At 39.9% G+C, this 17,352-nt stretch overlaps 1 protein-coding gene across 2 annotated transcripts in view; it reads left to right on the top strand.

Moving 5' to 3' along the window:
• Positions 1-17,139, top strand: part of arhgap42a (Rho GTPase activating protein 42a) — a 286,674-nt gene extending 269,535 nt beyond the window's left edge. For both annotated transcript variants that reach the window (XM_073043280.1, XM_073043281.1), the window contains exons 20-24: positions 2,572-2,964; positions 3,049-3,211; positions 6,730-6,792; positions 8,965-9,044; positions 15,397-17,139. In XM_073043280.1, coding sequence (XP_072899381.1) covers positions 2,572-2,964; positions 3,049-3,211; positions 6,730-6,792; positions 8,965-9,044; positions 15,397-15,485 — 788 coding nt within the window. In that variant the 3' untranslated portion in view covers positions 15,486-17,139. The remainder of the gene's footprint in view (positions 1-2,571; positions 2,965-3,048; positions 3,212-6,729; positions 6,793-8,964; positions 9,045-15,396) is intronic.
• Positions 17,140-17,352: the final 213 nt, after the last annotated feature.

Here is a 17,352-nt window from a genome sequence, read left to right as displayed (position 1 = left end):
GTTCAAGAGCCTGATGGTTAGTAACCATTCTTGAACCTGGTGGTGTGAGTCCTGAGGCACTTGTACCATCTGCCTGATGACAGGAGCGTGAAAAGAGCATGGCGTGGGAGGTGAGGATCTTTGATGATTGATGCTGTTTTTTAACAGCAACATTTCATGTAGATATTCCCAATGTTTGGGAAGGGGTTTTGCCTGTGATATACTGGGCCAAATCCACTACCTTTTGTAGGACTTCTCGCTCAAAGGCATTACTGTTCCCAAACCAGGCCATTATGCAGCCAGACAGCACACTTTCTACCACAATTCTTTAGACATCACCATCTCAAGGGATCTATCCTGAGCCCAACATATTGATGCAGTAAAAAGAAGGCTTTGCAGCCGCTATACTTCATCAGGAGCTTGAGTAGGTTTGGTATGTCACCAAAGGTTCTATCAAATCTCTATAGATATACCATGGAGAGCATTCTGACTGGTTGCATCACTGCCTCATATGGAGGTTCCAGTGCTGAGGAAAGCAAAGCTGCAGAGGATTGTAGACTCAATCAGGTCCATCATGGCACTGAGGACATCTTCAAAAGGTAGTGCCTTAAGAAGGCAGTGTCTATCATTCCGAGCCTTCATCATACAGGACCTGCCCCATTCTCATTACAACCATAGGGGAGGTGGTAAAGGAGCCTGAAGATGCACACTCAGCGTTTTAGGAACAGCCTCTTCCTCTCAGCCACCAGGTCTGAGTGGTCCATGAACACCATCTCACTATTGTGCTTTCTTTTTGCACTAATTATTTTTAGATTTTTTACTGTAACCTTTTCTTTTAGGTTTCTGCTGTCAAAAAAACAACAAATTTCACAAGATATGTTAGTGATAATAAACCTGATTCTGATAATGTTCCTTTTACACAAGTCAGATGCTATACAATCTACAAATCTATACCATAATTTGAAATTCGCTTATCCAGTCAGTATTCTTTGAATGAACAAAGAGTTCAGCATCTGGTAATGTTTTGCTTCACACTTTACCAATGATCTCATTGTTGAAACCAGGTATGAGTGAATGGTTTCCACAAATTTTAACTTGATTTTTCCTGGTGTTAACATTTTGTCAGTTTTTATCAACGTGCCTTTTACTTTAAGATGGCCATTTCCAACATTCAGTAAATTCCAGGGGAATCTGGCACATCTAGTATTACAGTATATGTGAATTCCTGTTGTATTTCTGATGAAATAATAAAACCTGGATCAAACTGTTGGCAGAAATATTTAATTATTGTGAAAAGTGAGGTGCCTGCTTCCTGGGTTATGAACACTGTGGAATAAGTCCTTCTGGCCCTTAGAGCTGTGCTGCCCAGCAACCCACCGACTTAATCTTAGCCTAATCATTTAACCCAACAACAACTAATTAACCTACCAACCGGTATGTCTTTGGACTGTGGGAGGAAACCAGAGCACCCAGAGGAAACCCATGCAATTACAGGGAGAACATCCTGACGGACAGCGATGGGAATTGAACCTGGGTCGCCTGTATTGTAAAGTGTTGTGCTAACCACTATGCTATTGTGCTGCCCTCCTTCATTAGGTGGGGACACCTTATTCATATGAAAGAACTCCCTCAAATATTATTAAGTTCAAATGAGATTCTGACTTGGGGAATAAAAACTGTATACATGAAAAAAAACCAGAGGACATGGGTTAAGGGTGAAGGGGGAAAAGTTTAAAGGGAACATTAGGTGGGGCTTCTTCACACAGACAGTGGTGGGAGTGTGGAATGAGCTGCCAGATGAAGTTGTAAATGCGGGCTCTCTTTTAACATTTAAGAAAAACTTGGACAGGTACATGGATGTGAGGTGTATGGAGGGATATAGTCCAGATTCTGGTCAGTGGGACTAGGCAGAAAAATGGTTCAGCACAGCCAAGAAGGGCCAAAAGGCCTGTTTCTGTGCTGTAATGTTCTATGGTTCTATGTAACCACCCGCACCCCGTCCCCACCGTGCAGTAATCAGACAACAATATCTCTTGAGAACACATGCCACTAATTTCATTGCTAGAGGCCCTCAAGAGAGCTGCTTTGAAAATTGCAAGCAATTGCTTCATTGATATTTGTGCAAATTATTAAACAGTTAAGTCAACTGATACTTCAAGCCCATCAAAACTAGCCATTAAGTGTGGGACATCCAGACTCTGGTAACACTTAACCAGATGGGAAGAAGGTAATAAAAGTTTATGTTACTTAGCAATCATCAGTGTCATCCATTAATATAGTGTGAAGGATGGTTAATGTATCAAGGGATTTTGTGTATTTTCTGAATATGGACAAATTTGACTTCAAGAAATCTGCAAAAACAGAACTATTTGTAACCCAGGACCGCATATAGTTTGTAAAATAATTTATAGGAGCATTTCCAATTCATAAAAGTGGTAGTGGCAAACTTCTTCAAGGTGTTCAAAAGTGACATGTGTATCTCATAGCTTGTATTTACAAGTACTATCTATCAGTTGTACTGAGGTATTTGTACATACTGCAAAAAGATTGTCAGACTCTATACTCTGTCATGGTATGGTTGTTTTATTTTAGGTGACACCTTCAGCAGCAGTCCGGACAGTACACCAATGGGAAGCATAGAGTCTCTCTCCTCTCACTCATCTGAACTGAACAACTCCTCAAAAACCAGCTCTTCTCAACACCATGCGCAAAGAGAGAAAGGAGATAATGGAATACCATGGGTGCAAGCACCTGCCTCATTACCTGGTCTGAAGAGCACACTTGTTTGGACAACTAGCCCAGAATCAAGCTCGAGTGAAGACACTGTTAAAACTGATGGCCTGTCAGATTCTCAAACTCTCTTGTCTGTTACTAATGCAGTAAACAAGCCTCAGCCATTAAGTCTATGCAATGAAGGACCCCACAAACATACTGCGCTTAAACGATCAATAACAACTTCCCTAACTTCACTCCCTACAACTGATGGTAGGCTCATCAGTGGGTTTTATTTTAATGATTAATATTGTTTTGCACGGTTGAAGTAACATATTTTTGCATAATTCTTTCCAGGTACTAATACAAGAACTTTTAGCAGTTCTGTTCAGAATCTGTCTTCAATGGATTTAAAAGATACACTTAAGACAGGATCCAACCCAGCACTTCCTCCAAAGATGGCTGTTAGAAGAAGATTAGATTCAACAGCAAGCAATGGCTATCAGAAACCAGGATCTGTGTAAGTCCTGTTGCTATGCAAGAACCTTTGCGGTTGCAGCTAATTGGGCTAATGAAAAGAATTTCCATTGATCAACGAACAGGAGAAAATCTGCAGATGCTGGAAATCCGAGCAACACACACAAGATGCTGGAGGAACTCAGCAGGCCAGGCAGCATCTATGGAAAAGAGCAACAGTTGATGTTTCAGGCTAAGACCCTTCCTCAGGACTAGAGGTGAAAATAAAGGATGAGTAGTCAGAGTAGGAAGGCCTGAAAGGTCAACTGTTTACTCTTTCCCACAGATGCTGCCTGGCCTGCTGAGTTCCTCTGGCACTTTGTGTGTCCGTTGATCAACATCTTGTTTACTAAGCATTTGACATTGGAGCTGGTGCAGTGAACTCCGTTACACCATACTGATGGCTTACAAGGTGTTCCTAATGGCGAGCTGTGCAGGGCGTCTCTCGAGGTTTATAAGGAATATAAGAGAAAATTTAAAAACAAAATCAGGGTAAAAAGGGGCCATACAGTGACATTGGAATAATAACAATTCTAAATCCTTTTCTAAGCATATTAGAAGCAAGACATTTGCTCCAGAAGGTATAGGTCCATTCATGGACCAGAGGGGAATGCTGGTGGTGCCAGTGAGATCCTAAATGAACACTTCTCACTGTATTCACCAGGGAGAAGGATGTAGAGGTTTGAGAGTTGAGGCACAGCAGTCTGATATTCCGACGCATATCAGTAAGGAGGAGGTTCTGGTGCCAGTGGTGGATAGATCCTCAGGGAAGAAATTGATGAGATCTTGTTTTTGCCACAGATACTAGAGAACCAGAGCATAGCTAATGTTATCTCCTTGTTGAAAAAGAACAGTAAGGATCCTCCTGGTAGCTACAAGCCAGTCATCCTTGCATCAGGGCCAAAAACACCCCTCTGTAAAGAGATAAGCATAGACTTATACCAAATAGGGCCATTAAATGGTGAAAGTATTTTCAACATTTCAGTGATTAGGGTTTTGCCAGTTGGTTCAAGAGCCGAATACTAGAAGGGAAATCACTTTTCTTGAACTTGATGTTGTGGAATTTCTGACTCTGCTGCCCTGTGGGGAATTTTGATGATGGATATTGCCTTCTTGAGGCATTGCCTCTTGTAGATTCTGCTGATGGTGGAGGATGATGTGCCTGCAATATATTGGGCCAAGTCCACTACATTCTGCAACTTCTCATGTTCCTACACATTCTGATGCAGCCAGACAGGATACTTTCGACAGTACATCTATAGAAGTTTATTCGTGCTTAGTAACAAGCCAAACCTCCTTAGAAAGTAAAGATGCTTGTGTGCCTTCCTTTTGATTCCATCTACATGCAGGGCCCAGGACAGATCATCTGATACGTTATCGCTCAGGAATTTAAAGCTGCTGAATCTTTGCTCTGGCAGAAACTGCTGAATCTCTCCTCTGTCACTCCCTCAGTGCAGACCGTTGCACGCTCGTACCTCGTCCCCTTCTTGAAGTCAACAATCAGTTCAGTTTTGTTGTCATTGAGTGAGAGGTTGTTGTTGTGACACCACTCAATCGGGGATCCTTTCTCACTTTGGTAAGCTGACTCATCACCACCTGTGTTTCATCCAGCCACATTGGGGTCATAGGCAAATGTGTGTATGGCGTTGGAGCTCTGCTGAGCTACACAATCATATGTACCTAGAGTCTGAAATGGGCCTTGAGGTGCACCTATGTTAATGGTCAGCGAGGAGGAGACGCAACCAGTCATCATTGATTGAGATCGGCTGGTGAGGAACTTGAGTATCCATTTGCAGAGTCAGGTACAGAGGCCCAGGTCCTGAGGTTGGATGGGATGTCCGAGCTGGATGCCGTGCTGTAGTCAATGAACAGTACATCAGGTACTGATGAGCTGCCAACATCCCTTTGTGTCTTGAATTTACAGACTGCATTATATATTACCTTCCAATTACCTCTAGCATCATAGGATATTTTCTGGTGCTTTATGAGCGTATATCCTTCAATATTTGGTATTGAGCTATATGCCGTTACCAGGTATAGTAATTATGAAATTGTTCAAAGTGATAGATTTTAAGAAGAGGTCTAAATAGATTAAGGGTGTGGCAGAAAGGTTTCTGGTTGGAATACCAGATTTTCAATGGAAGACATCTGAACACAAATAGTGGAACAAGAAATAAGTCTGGACGATCAAGAGCCCAGAACGCGAGGAGCTCTTGTAGTTGCTCTGATAAAATCAATAGGAATTGGAATTGAAACTTTGAGTTCTAAGTCTAAATTGATTTAAATTGGCCAAATCATCTGAATTCATTTTCTGCACATATAACCCAGAAGGTATATTAAGATTTGAGCATGTACTAAGATTTGAATACATAATCTTTGCTGGCTGTTCTTTCCATATTGAAATCTACACATCTATCAACCATTCATCCATTACATTTGCTGCTTGTGGGATCTTGCTGGATACAAAATGGCTGTAATGTTCTCTAATATAACAGGATCATGAGGCTTTCAAGACATGGTTTACTGATTATGAATAGTAATCTGAGATCACTAATTATGTTTTGATTTTAATTTTTCTATTTTCATTTCTTTATTTGTGAGGTAAGCATTTCACTAGCTTGTCATAATCAATAACATACTGTTGTGGTGATCGGGCTCCATACTTATTTGCCGAGGATGAAACTGAATCCTTCCTACAAGTCACTTCGTGCATTCCATGGAATGACATGCTTTCTGTCCAGTAGAAACATGTTCATAGAGTCATACAACACAGAAACAGACCCTTTGGCCTAAGAGTTCAGCATGGGCCATCGAGCGCCCATTTATGCTAGTCCCAGTTGAACTTCCCTGCATCATCATCCACATCCCCCCATATTCCACCATTCACCTACACACTAGTGGCCAATTAACCTAACAGGGTTATGGTTATGTGGGTTATGTGGGGTTCAATTTTTAGGACTTTAACTGATTAAAAAAAAAACAGTTTTCAGTATTCCTAAAAGACAAACGTGAGAAAATAATAATGAACTACAGAAGCTAATGGTTTTGGAGGAAGAAAACCCATTTTCCTGATGGGTGTAAATTGATGTATATTTTAATAGTTCATTTGGATCACAATCCATTCAGTGACTGTTACGAATTGCCATCACTCAGTCCTCAACAATAATTAGCACTTGACTCTAAGATCCATTCCAAATGTGTGGGTCCATTGTATGGGAGAGGGGAAATCTGAAGATGGGAAATGTTAAGAAAGGCTGCAAGATGTCAGCCAAGAAAGGAGATGCATTAAATGAGATACGGAGTTGCACCTGAGCTTTGCCTCTCTTCAAACTGTTCTGTTCATTACACTGTGATGAAAACAGATTCCTGGTCTTATGGAACACGACTGCTTCAATGGACTTTGATTAATTTAATGTATTAACATTATTTCAAAAGCATGACAACTAATTAATTTAGTCATTCATATGAAAGACTATTTTTTCAATTAACTTGATTTGTACAAATATCTCCCCATCTCCCTAGGGTTGCATCCAGAACTCAGTTGTTTGAAAATATCGGTACTCCTAAGCAAAATTCTTCTAGACGGTAAGAAATTGACTTTATATTGTGTTTATATCACTACTTTTGTAAATAGCATTTATAGTTTATCACAAAATTAAATTATTGCTGCCAGTTATCATACCAATGTGTAAAAGAACAAGCAAATTAAGACTACTTTCCTCTTAATCTACCAATTTGAGATATCAGGAGTCCTTTGAAAAATTAAGTGGTTCCCATCCAGGTCCCACTCCTGCGTATATTTACAGATCTATTGAGTCACTTGTTCTCAAGTTCTAATGAGGTTTTTGAATTCCTCCAGCTTTAATGTCAATCTTTATAACCTAGCAAAAGTGCATGTGACTCCTTATTCAAAACTGTTTGACTAAAAATTTGACTTTCGGATTCAGATTTATTTATTACATGTACGTCAAAACATACAGTGAAATGCATAGTTTGCATTAACAACCAAAATGACCTAAAGATGCATTGGGGGTAGCCCACAAATGACATCACACATTCCAGTGCCAACATAGCACTCCCATGATGTTTAGCAGAGCAACACAAGCAACAACAACAGAATAAAAAGCAAAACAAGTCCGCTTACCACCGTGCCACCCATCCACTCAATATGGAAATGCAGTTTAAGGGAGGTCTTTGTCCCATTTTTTGTTGCAAGTATTTCTATATTGATATTTGTAAAAGAGAGGAGAATTTGTATTTCAGGCTTAATAGATTTATAACATTAATGGAATAAATAAGGTAGAATTTCAACAGATAAGACCATTTCCTCAGCAGTCACTATCTTGTAGGCAGCAACCCCAAGATTCCCTTCGAGATCTTTCATTCGTGGTCTTGACCAAATTTGTCAAAATAGTGGCCCAGAAATTCACTTGAGATGTTCCACGGGGTGAATTACACTATTTTCAATGCATGATTTGAGAAGACACTGTCATTGTTAACAATTTGCAATGTCTGAGAAATTTCATCTGTGCGTGGTATGCTCTACAAATGCCGGGCATTTGCCACAATGAATGATATCACCCTGTACAATGGCCATTTCGGATGCTTTGAACTCTATTTAAAGGAGAGCTTTCTGCTGAGATACTAGAACTAATCCTTTTTGTTTAAGGTCTCTAACTTCCATTGTGGGGGCACAGTGAATTCTGAAGGCACCTTGAGCAGTTTGACATCCTGTTCTACTATGCTACTTGTCTCCAAATTTACTAAAATCTAATAAAGATTAGCTCTGACGTTACCTTTTAACTTTAACCAACTTGTAAATAGCAAGTTTGTTTCATCTCATGTATCATTTTTACTGGAATTATATTTTGTTAAATCAGCTGACAAACTTACAAGAAGGTGCAACTTGGCACTTGGGTAGATGTAGTAGTATATTTTAGAACAAAATTTTGTATTTCTCTGTCAAAATTTCACCATTTAACTAAGCTCATCTGTGTTTGCTGGTTTCAACGTAACGCAGCCAACTCATGGCTGGCATTTGTCCAGTGTTGATGGACTGAACACAATGATATTAGAATTGGTGTCTGTGGTTCATGTGGGCTTGAAGTTATTCATACAGGAGTGTAAAATGCTGTCAGAATGATGAACATGTCACTTTAGGTTTCGATCTAACGAAGGCAATTGGATACTGACTTTTTCCTGAGAGAGAGCAATGACACCTGAAAGTCAAGTTATCATCCAGTCTGTTTGGAAATGGGGTTTACATTTGGTGTTTGTCTTCAGTTAACTACTTCAACAGTTATGTAAAACAATTAAAGAGCAAACAGTCTTAAACACATTATTTGCTGCATTTGAGTGACATTTGGGAGATGATAAAGCATTGCTGTCAATTTTAAGTGGAGTATAGCAGGATAGAACATCATCCTCCCCCAATTTAGGAGCAGTAAGCAGTCATATTTGCAATTCAAAGCATCACTGGCTGATTGTGGAAAGTGTATGTCAGAATAGGCATTCAAGCCCATCACTGAGATGGGAGCTAGACTATGACTGTAGTTAATACTGGCTTTTGGGTAATTCAAGTGTTATAAGAAAAAGTTATGATTAAGATATCTGTAACTAAATGATGCACACTGGTTTAAAATAGTTGCTCTTTATTGCCCAATGTTATATTATGAAGTATTTATGTAAATAACTTTGACTGCCAGTTTATGATAAATTTATCTTCGTAGTAACAAAATTACATGTCTTTTGAAACAGCCATGCCAAAGCTATGTACGCTTGCAAAGCAGAGCACAGCCATGAGCTTTCCTTCCCGCAGGGGGCAATGTTCACTAATGGTGAGTTCTAAGAATACTTATAAAAGTTTTTGTCGTGAAATCAAGTGCTGTTGTCACTAACTGTTCAAATATGAATTTGTTATTAGATGGTGCTTTAAATTTTTGGAATGTGTTTATACTTTCAAACGCATGTTTTGCTTCAGAATTTCAATGTTTCCTTACTAATTTCATGTTCACGTTCAAGTAAGAATTTGTATCATCCCATCGGAAGTGGAACTGTAATTGATTGTTGGAAATTTGCCATAATAAACTACTTTCTTCACTTAACTTTCTCTGTTGAATACAATGTTTCTGCCCTTTTCTAACACTCTTACAACGTTGCTTCACTGCTGCTGTAAAGTTGAAGTGAAGGTTGGCCTTGAAGGTTATTTGAGAGTTGCTTCATTGATAAGCCTCGGCAAAGTTGAGTACTTTAAAGCCTGATGTCATATTGCGCCTGTTCCGCTGTATAAAGTGCCTAATTGACAGAAGTCAACACTGGCTTTGGTGAGTGGAAGGAAGAGAAAGTACATCCTGGGAAAAGCTTTTAGGCTGGTGCACCCAAAGTCACTGCTACTCCCAGAGGGGAGTAACGGTGAGACTGGCAACCTGTTGGTTGAAGGGCTGCTGCACCACTCTGAACTCCCTTAGAACATTGGTATCTGGAGTTTGAGCTTTATGGTCAGTCGGGAGGACATCAGCCTGAAGTTTCACCAGTGCTGTATTGTGAGCTGGAATGTCACTTACCAGCTACTTCATCCCGATTGGGTTAACACATAGGCTGATAGAGCAAACCACCACATTCACACTGAAAACCCTGTGTTGGGTTAGATCAAGGCCTCCCTGTGTTCTTTGAGATTATGTTTATGTTTGTCTCTCAGGTTCTCAAATGCCTCAAATAGTCCTTTGATTGTAATCATCAGCCGCTTTCAGTAGGCTGTTGCCTTAAAGATGATACAGCTGCAACCGAAGTTGTGCATGACTCTGCCCTCTGTCAAGATAGCATCTGAGATATGTTTGGTGTTTGCCCTGGGCACCGTGTAACAGTGCCCTGCATTTCATTACATGTACTTTCCAGCTCCACTCTAACTATGTCAGTATCTAAGTATGGTATGCAAGTGATGTTTTCATCATCACTGTAAACCTGATGTTCCTTCAATGGCTAACAAGGTTGTGGTTCACTGGTATCCAAATGAAGGATACACACAAGGAAGGTTGAATTGAAGGGAAATTTGGAATTGTTAAGTGCTTGCTAAGATTTAAGGTCACTACAGATTGTGAGATGCTATGACATAAGCAGGATGATATCCTCATCACAGCCAGTTCAGTCTGGCTGCTTTTCATGCATTGAACAAGGACAATTCCGGTAGTGATCTATCGTCCTAGACATCTCAGCTGTGCACCACCCTTTAGTTAAAGAGGAGAATTATGACTTTGAGTTACTCCTTGGGGGCTGTGGTCATCATGGATGTGCAAACTGTGAAATGAACACTCAGAGTTCACTTTATTCGGTAGAGGAGATGCCTAATAAAATGGCCGCTGAGTGTATGTTTGCACTCATCTGCTGCTGTTGCTCATTCACCTTAATGTTTGATGTGTTTTGCATTCAGAGATGCTCTTCCACACACCACTGTTGTAATGCGTGGTTGTTTGAGTTACTGTTGCCTTCTTATCATCTTGAACAAGTCTGGCTGTTTTCCTCTGACCTCTTTCATTAACAAGACATTTTCATTCATATAACTGCTGCTGACTGGTTTTCTGTACCATTCTCTGTAAACTCTAGAGATTGTTGTGTGTGAACATCCCAGGAGATCAGCACTTTCTGAGGTACTCAAATCACCCCTCCTGGCACCACCAATCGAAGTCACTTAGGTTACATTTCTTTCCTATTTTGATGTTTGGTCTGAGCAACAACTGATCAGCTTGACCACAACTGCAGGCTTTTATGAGTTGCTGCCACAGGATTGGCTGATCAGAAGTTTGCTTTAGGTGATCCTAATAAACTGGTTACTGAGTGTAGGTGTGTAGGGTAAACCAACGTCTGGTGAAAAATACCCTTGTCAGGATTGAATCATGACCTATCTTAATTGCTTCTCAGTGGGTTATGATGATTTCAGCAGTGGCCATTGATGCATTTGATTGAAATGACAGTTGATGTGGCAGCCATCAGCCTGGATCACTCGCAAAGCTGCTGAATTTCTTGAGGTGCAGTCACTTCCTTGGAAGTCCAAATACTTAGAACTGATCTTCATAGATAAATGTTTCCAGTATGTCTGCATGATCCTCCTACACCCAGTGATGTCAGCAATCTCTCCTCTCTACTTACTTACTTCAGCAATTTGTATGCAGTGTTGTCTCCTGTGTTCATATATTCAATCTCTTCCTAATCAAATTCAACTCTCACAGGTTCCAGGTGCCTCCTCCCCCCTCAGTGAACTTGCTCTTTAAGTACAGGTGTCTCCCCCCCGCCCCTTTACAAAGGTAGAGCGTTCCTATGAAACCTTTCTTAAGCCGAAATGGCGTAAAGCAAAGAACCATTAATTTATATGGGAAAAATTTTCATAAAAGCGAAATTCCTCTTTGTAGTACAAGAACAGGTTACTGATGTAGGTCTTTTGTAAAAGCCAAGTGGCGTAAAGCGAACATTCGTAAAGCAGGGGACGCCTGTACTGCATAACAACTTTGAGTTGTGTCACCAGTTACGGATTTTGAGTCCATTTTGTTAACAATACCTAATTTTTTTTATCAATTCGAATCTTTTCGCTGTAATTTTGTGGAGTCACATCTCTGGGTGATAACATCTCTGAAGATCTATCCTGGGCCCAACATATCGATGCAGCTACAAAGAAGGCACGGCAGTGGCTGTATTTCATTAGGAGTTTGTGGAGATTTTGTATGTCACCACAGACACTAGCATATTTCTACAGATGTATAGTGGAGAGCATTCTAACTGGCTGCATCAAAGGTTCATTTATTATCAGTGTATACAACTCTGAAAATCTTCTCCAGATAGCCATGAAGCCAAGAAAGAAAATAACAGCAGCACGATCGTCATCCCCCAAATCCTTCCTCCCTGCGGAAAAAAAAAATGAACAGGCACATTCACTCCCAAATACCCCTCCCCGCCACACACAAAATAAAACTAGAAAGATTGGGTGAAAAACACAGAATACAAATAAACCATAAAACTAAAAAGAAATCCACAGTGCAAGTCCACATCCAAAACACAGAAAACCTGAGCAACGTTCTCCCTCTCCATAGCAGAGCGATCTCACCAGCCGTAAAAAGGCAGAGTCCCCTCTCCATAGCAGAGCGATCTCACCAGCCGTAAAAAGGCAGCGTCCCCTCTCCATAGCAGAGCGATCTCACCAGCCGTAAAAAGGCAGCGTCCCCTCTCCATAGCAGAGCGATCTCACCAGCAACAAAAAGGCAGAGTCCCCTCTCCATAGCAGAGTGATCTCACCAGCCGTAAAAAGGCAGAGTCCCCTCTCCATAGCAGAGCGATCTCACCAGCAACAAAAAGGCAGCGTCCCCTCTCCATAGCAGAACGATCTCACCAGCAACAAAAAGGCAGGCAGCCAGTATTTCAATCTCCCTCATCGCTTTAATTGATGAAATGGATTCGAACATTGGTTCACAGCCTTCTCACTCGGAGGTTCCCAAAAGCTGCCTTTGCCTCCTTGGAGTCTCCCTTGGAGACTGCAGAACACCAACACTCAAAACAGTCTCCAAATCGCAAATCACAGTCTCCAACAGTTCCAGAGTCACATTCACGACAATAAACAAAGGTAAAAGACAAAAAGAAGTGAAATGTATGGTTTCATGATCTAGCAACTTCATGCAAGCACCGTCTTAGGGCGGCTACTGCACAGGATCGAAATGAGTTGCAGAGAGTCATACACTTAGCTCTAACATGGGCACTATCCTCCGTAGTATCTAGACCATCTTCAAGGAGCAATGCCTCAAAAATGGGGCATCTATGCTCTGCTCTCATTGCTACTATCGGGCACACACTCAGCGATTCAGGAACAGCTTTTTTGCCTCTGCATTGTACTGCTGCCGCAGAGACAGTAAATTTCACAACATTTGCTGGTGATGTTAAATCTGATTTTGAAGTCTTTGACTTCTGTTTTCTCACGAAGAGTTCATAGACTGACACAAGAATCTTTAAACCTTTAAGAGACTGATTCTGCACGCGTGTTTATTTTTGTGCAATGGTGTGTCCTTTTGTACAGCTTGAACACAAGTTCATTGACAATTAAAATGTGTAGCACATTGATTTCCTCACTGATGAGCATTAAATACTTGTCATTTCAACAATAATGTGCTCCTGTGTAACTGAAACATTAATAAGTAACATCAAAATTCCAGCTCTTGAAGGGGAGCTGGTTATTGATTCATCTCTGTGCTGGAAGAAGTATGGATGGAGTGGTGGGTTTTAACAATTCTTCATCTGAATGGAAGGGTAAAGGGAGCAGCAGGGAGGTACTTTGCAGCAGAGGGGGCAAGAGGCAATGGATGGAACCGGCAAGGGAGATCACGTCTGTAGTGAGGCACTGTAGGCCGAGTCCCTATAAAGTCAAAAGAACTCTCCAATCTTTCAAGTAAAATTGGTGAAAGTCAAGCACACAGAATGGATCTGAAAATACCAGCATTAATTCTCACACTCAAAACCAACAATGCATGGGTTCTAGATGTGGATTAATCATCATCTGAGGTTGATGTTAATAGAAGTACATTACATCCCTCAAATTTTTAATGCAAATTATTCCTTCCCAAGGCTGCAATGATAGAACATCTCAGGTCTTTATGCCAACATTTCTCCTGCAGTGTCGTGGATTTAAAAGCCAAACTGCTCATCCAGTCATTATCATTTACTCCGCTCAAATTCGGTGGATTTGTTTATTTTAACATAATTTTGCTGTGGGCTTAATGTAAGAAACCTGTTTGTTTCTGATTTAATGTGGTTTTGAAATCAATTTCATTAAACTGTGGGAGTGTCAATCAAGTTCAAAGCTTTATTTTATTATCAAAGTATGTACGCAGAATACACTCCTGATACCCCAGATAGCCATGAAATACAGAAAAGCTATGAAAGTCGTTAGAAGAAAAGACATAAATTCCCCCCCCACCTCTTGCAGAAAAAGAACCCTTGTCCCGCATAAAAACTAACAGATCACCCTCCCAGACACAGCAGCTGAAACATCAAACCCCTAACTTCCAAGCCTCAACATCAATCCCCCAACTCCTCCCTTGCCCAGAAAAGTAACATATCACCCACCTGTCGTTTGGCAACAGGAAAGAAAACACAGTAAAACTGAAAGAGACAATATATGTGTTGGTCCACACCAATAGTCATGTCTCAGAATCTGGAATCCCAAGGTGACAGCTTGAACTCAGTTCTTCCTTGGGGAGCAACTGCTGATCCACCGACCTGTGACCTCTCGAACCCCAGCCCGACACGCGGAGAGCAATTGCTGCCCTGGCCTTCTCCACATTTGCCTCAATGTTTCAATCTTCCTCGACACTTCGATCGGCAAAAAATGTAGTAGATCGAAGTCCCTGGTCTCCTGCTCAGGGCAACTCGTGCCCGTGGTCCACTCCTGGAACTTTCTTGTCTATTATAAACATGAGAAACTCTGCAGATGCTGGAAATTCAAAGTAACACTCACAAAATGCTGGAGGAGCTCAGCAGGTTAGGCAGCATCTGTGGAAACAAATAAACAGTTGATATTTTGGGCTGAGACCCTTCTTCAGGACTGAGGAGAGAGGGGGAAGATGCCAAAATAATAAGGTGGGGGGAGGGTAAAGAGGCTAGCTGGCAGGTAGTAGGTAAAATCAAGTGGGTGGGAAAAGTCATGGGCTGGAGAAGAAGGAATTTGATAGGAGAGGAGAGTGGACCATATTAGAAAGGGAAGGAGTGGATCTGGCGTAAGTAATAGGCTGGTGAGAAGGTCAGAATAAGGAATAAAGGAAGTCTGTGTGTTTGGGGGGTGAGATTTGTTTATCAGAAGGAGAAATTAACGTTCATGCTTTCAGGTTGGAGGATACCCAGACAAAATAAAAGGTGTTACTCCTCCACTCTGAGGGTGGCCTCATCCTGGCACAAGAGGAGGCCATGGACCAACACGTCGGAATGAGAATCGGAATTAAAACGTACAGCACCTTTACATAGTTTGTTATCGTTTTGAATGTCATAAGTTTAGACTTTGTTTGATTTTCTTAAACTAACTGTTGTGCAAAGATTGAAACCAGTTTGTTTCTGCAGAAGTATGTTACTACCAGAACTTGTTTGTTTTAACAGCAAAGTTTTGATATTAAATTGAAGTATGCTGAATGATAAATATATTGTTTCTATTTGTTTAAACCCTAGTGCATGCGTCGGTGGAACCAGGATGGCTACAAGGAACATATGAAGGCAAAACAGGTCTAATCCCTGCAAATTACATAGTCTTTCTTTGATAACTGCTGACAGGACTAGAAAATCTCCATGGTATCCATGGTGAACAGACTTACAAATAGAGAATGCTATCACAGCTCTTCGTATGCCAGACAGTCAGAGGTTCACACCTGCTGAATATATGCCTTTTTACGGTATGAAGTAAAGGATTTTGGTGTCCATCAATAAATGTTTGCTTTAATGGAAATACTAATCGTATCAGCCATAGTTACTGACAGGATCTCGTCTTGCAACATTGGAAATTGGAAAAAAACTGACCAAAATTAAGAATAAGTTTATAAATAAGTTTATGCATATATTTATAAATTGTAATGTTGGTTTTTCAAGCTCCCTGTTTGGAGAACCAACAGTAAATATGAGCTATAATGGAAATTTATCTTTGTTAATTTTTTTACAATCAGTTTAAAGATGTAGAAAAGTGAAATTTATACATTTTGAATTATTATTTCTCACAAAATATGCATTTATTTACATTCTTATTTGAGCTAGCTGCAGTGTTTTTCTTTCAGCCAAATTTCTGCTGTGTTACAGTCTAAAATCCTCCAATATTTTTTAATTGATTAACTTAACTGATTAGTTTGTGAACTAACTTTCATGTACCTGCAGCTATCCTTGACTTCAATTTTTGCAATTGAGTGTAGAGTACTGATGGTCACTTGTGTTTACATGTCATTTATGGAAAATAACTCAAGACATTGGGTGCTTTCATGAAATTCAAACAGTACTTTTACCCAAAGATGTCTTCAGCTATATTAGAAATAGGTAACTGCTGGTAGTGTTTTTTCAGGCTTTAATACAAAGTTAATAAAACATCACCAGTTTATAATTTGCTGTTATAAATGGAGAATATGCATTGTAAATTTAACATATTTTGTTGACAAACTCCTTGAGGACCGATAAATCTATTGAGATTACAGCAGTGATAATATATGAGCAGTGAATTATCAGTGAATTGCTTCTAAACTTTTCTGAGGATGAATGATGTTCATAAGGCTGACCACTTATTATGATCTGATTATTGTGAATAAGGAAGATGCCTGTTACCCAACATGCAATTTCAGCTTCTCCTGGCAAAATAATACTGATTATGTTTAGACATATGTTCACAATTTACTTGTTACACATCTGAAGTTGTTTTGTTTCTGCAACTTAAACTGTAATTTTTTTTGGGGGGGGGGGAACAGATTGCCCCCCACAAGATTTGATTAGTTTTAAGTGAAAGGAGCAAGGATGGAATTATGCCAGCTTTAATGATACAAAAATATCGCACTTTTTACTCTAATTTTATTTTTTTTCCAGTACACTGGTGTATTGGTGACCTGTTTGAATGTTGGTTTTCTTTTTTTAGATATATATATATTATATATAAAACATTCAGTGATAACATTCATACTTTAAAGTATATATTGTCAAATACTTAGTTTTAGTGTATTTAATAATTATTAATATCTGTCACCAAATGTATTTTGTGTTCAACTGAAATGTTTTCTGGTCATTCAGATTTATTTGTATAAAATCATATGATCATACCTGTGGCTTGGCAAATAATTTATACTGCTGTTTGGAAAGTACTTGTAATGGAATACAACATAAAACAAAGTTTTAGATATAGTTAAATACAATGGTAAAAGAAATGAAATTGAACTTGACAACAAATTTTGGGCCTGTTTGTATTATTTTGGATGATGCACATCCTTACTGCAATGGAAGCTAATTCCTGTATGATCACAAATGGTGTTTGTGAGGTTGATTTGTGCATTTTTGCAATTTAATTTGAGTGGAATTTATGGAATAGATTGGCAGATTATGCCAGTCACTTTACTGCTCTTTGTGCCCATTGAAAATGTAATTTCTCTGTGGACCTCCAAT

Source organism: Hemitrygon akajei, chromosome 4, assembly GCF_048418815.1.
Source record: "Hemitrygon akajei chromosome 4, sHemAka1.3, whole genome shotgun sequence".
In the NCBI taxonomy this organism is placed as follows: domain Eukaryota; kingdom Metazoa; phylum Chordata; class Chondrichthyes; order Myliobatiformes; family Dasyatidae; genus Hemitrygon; species Hemitrygon akajei.
This window is presented reverse-complemented; position numbering and strand designations above follow the sequence as displayed.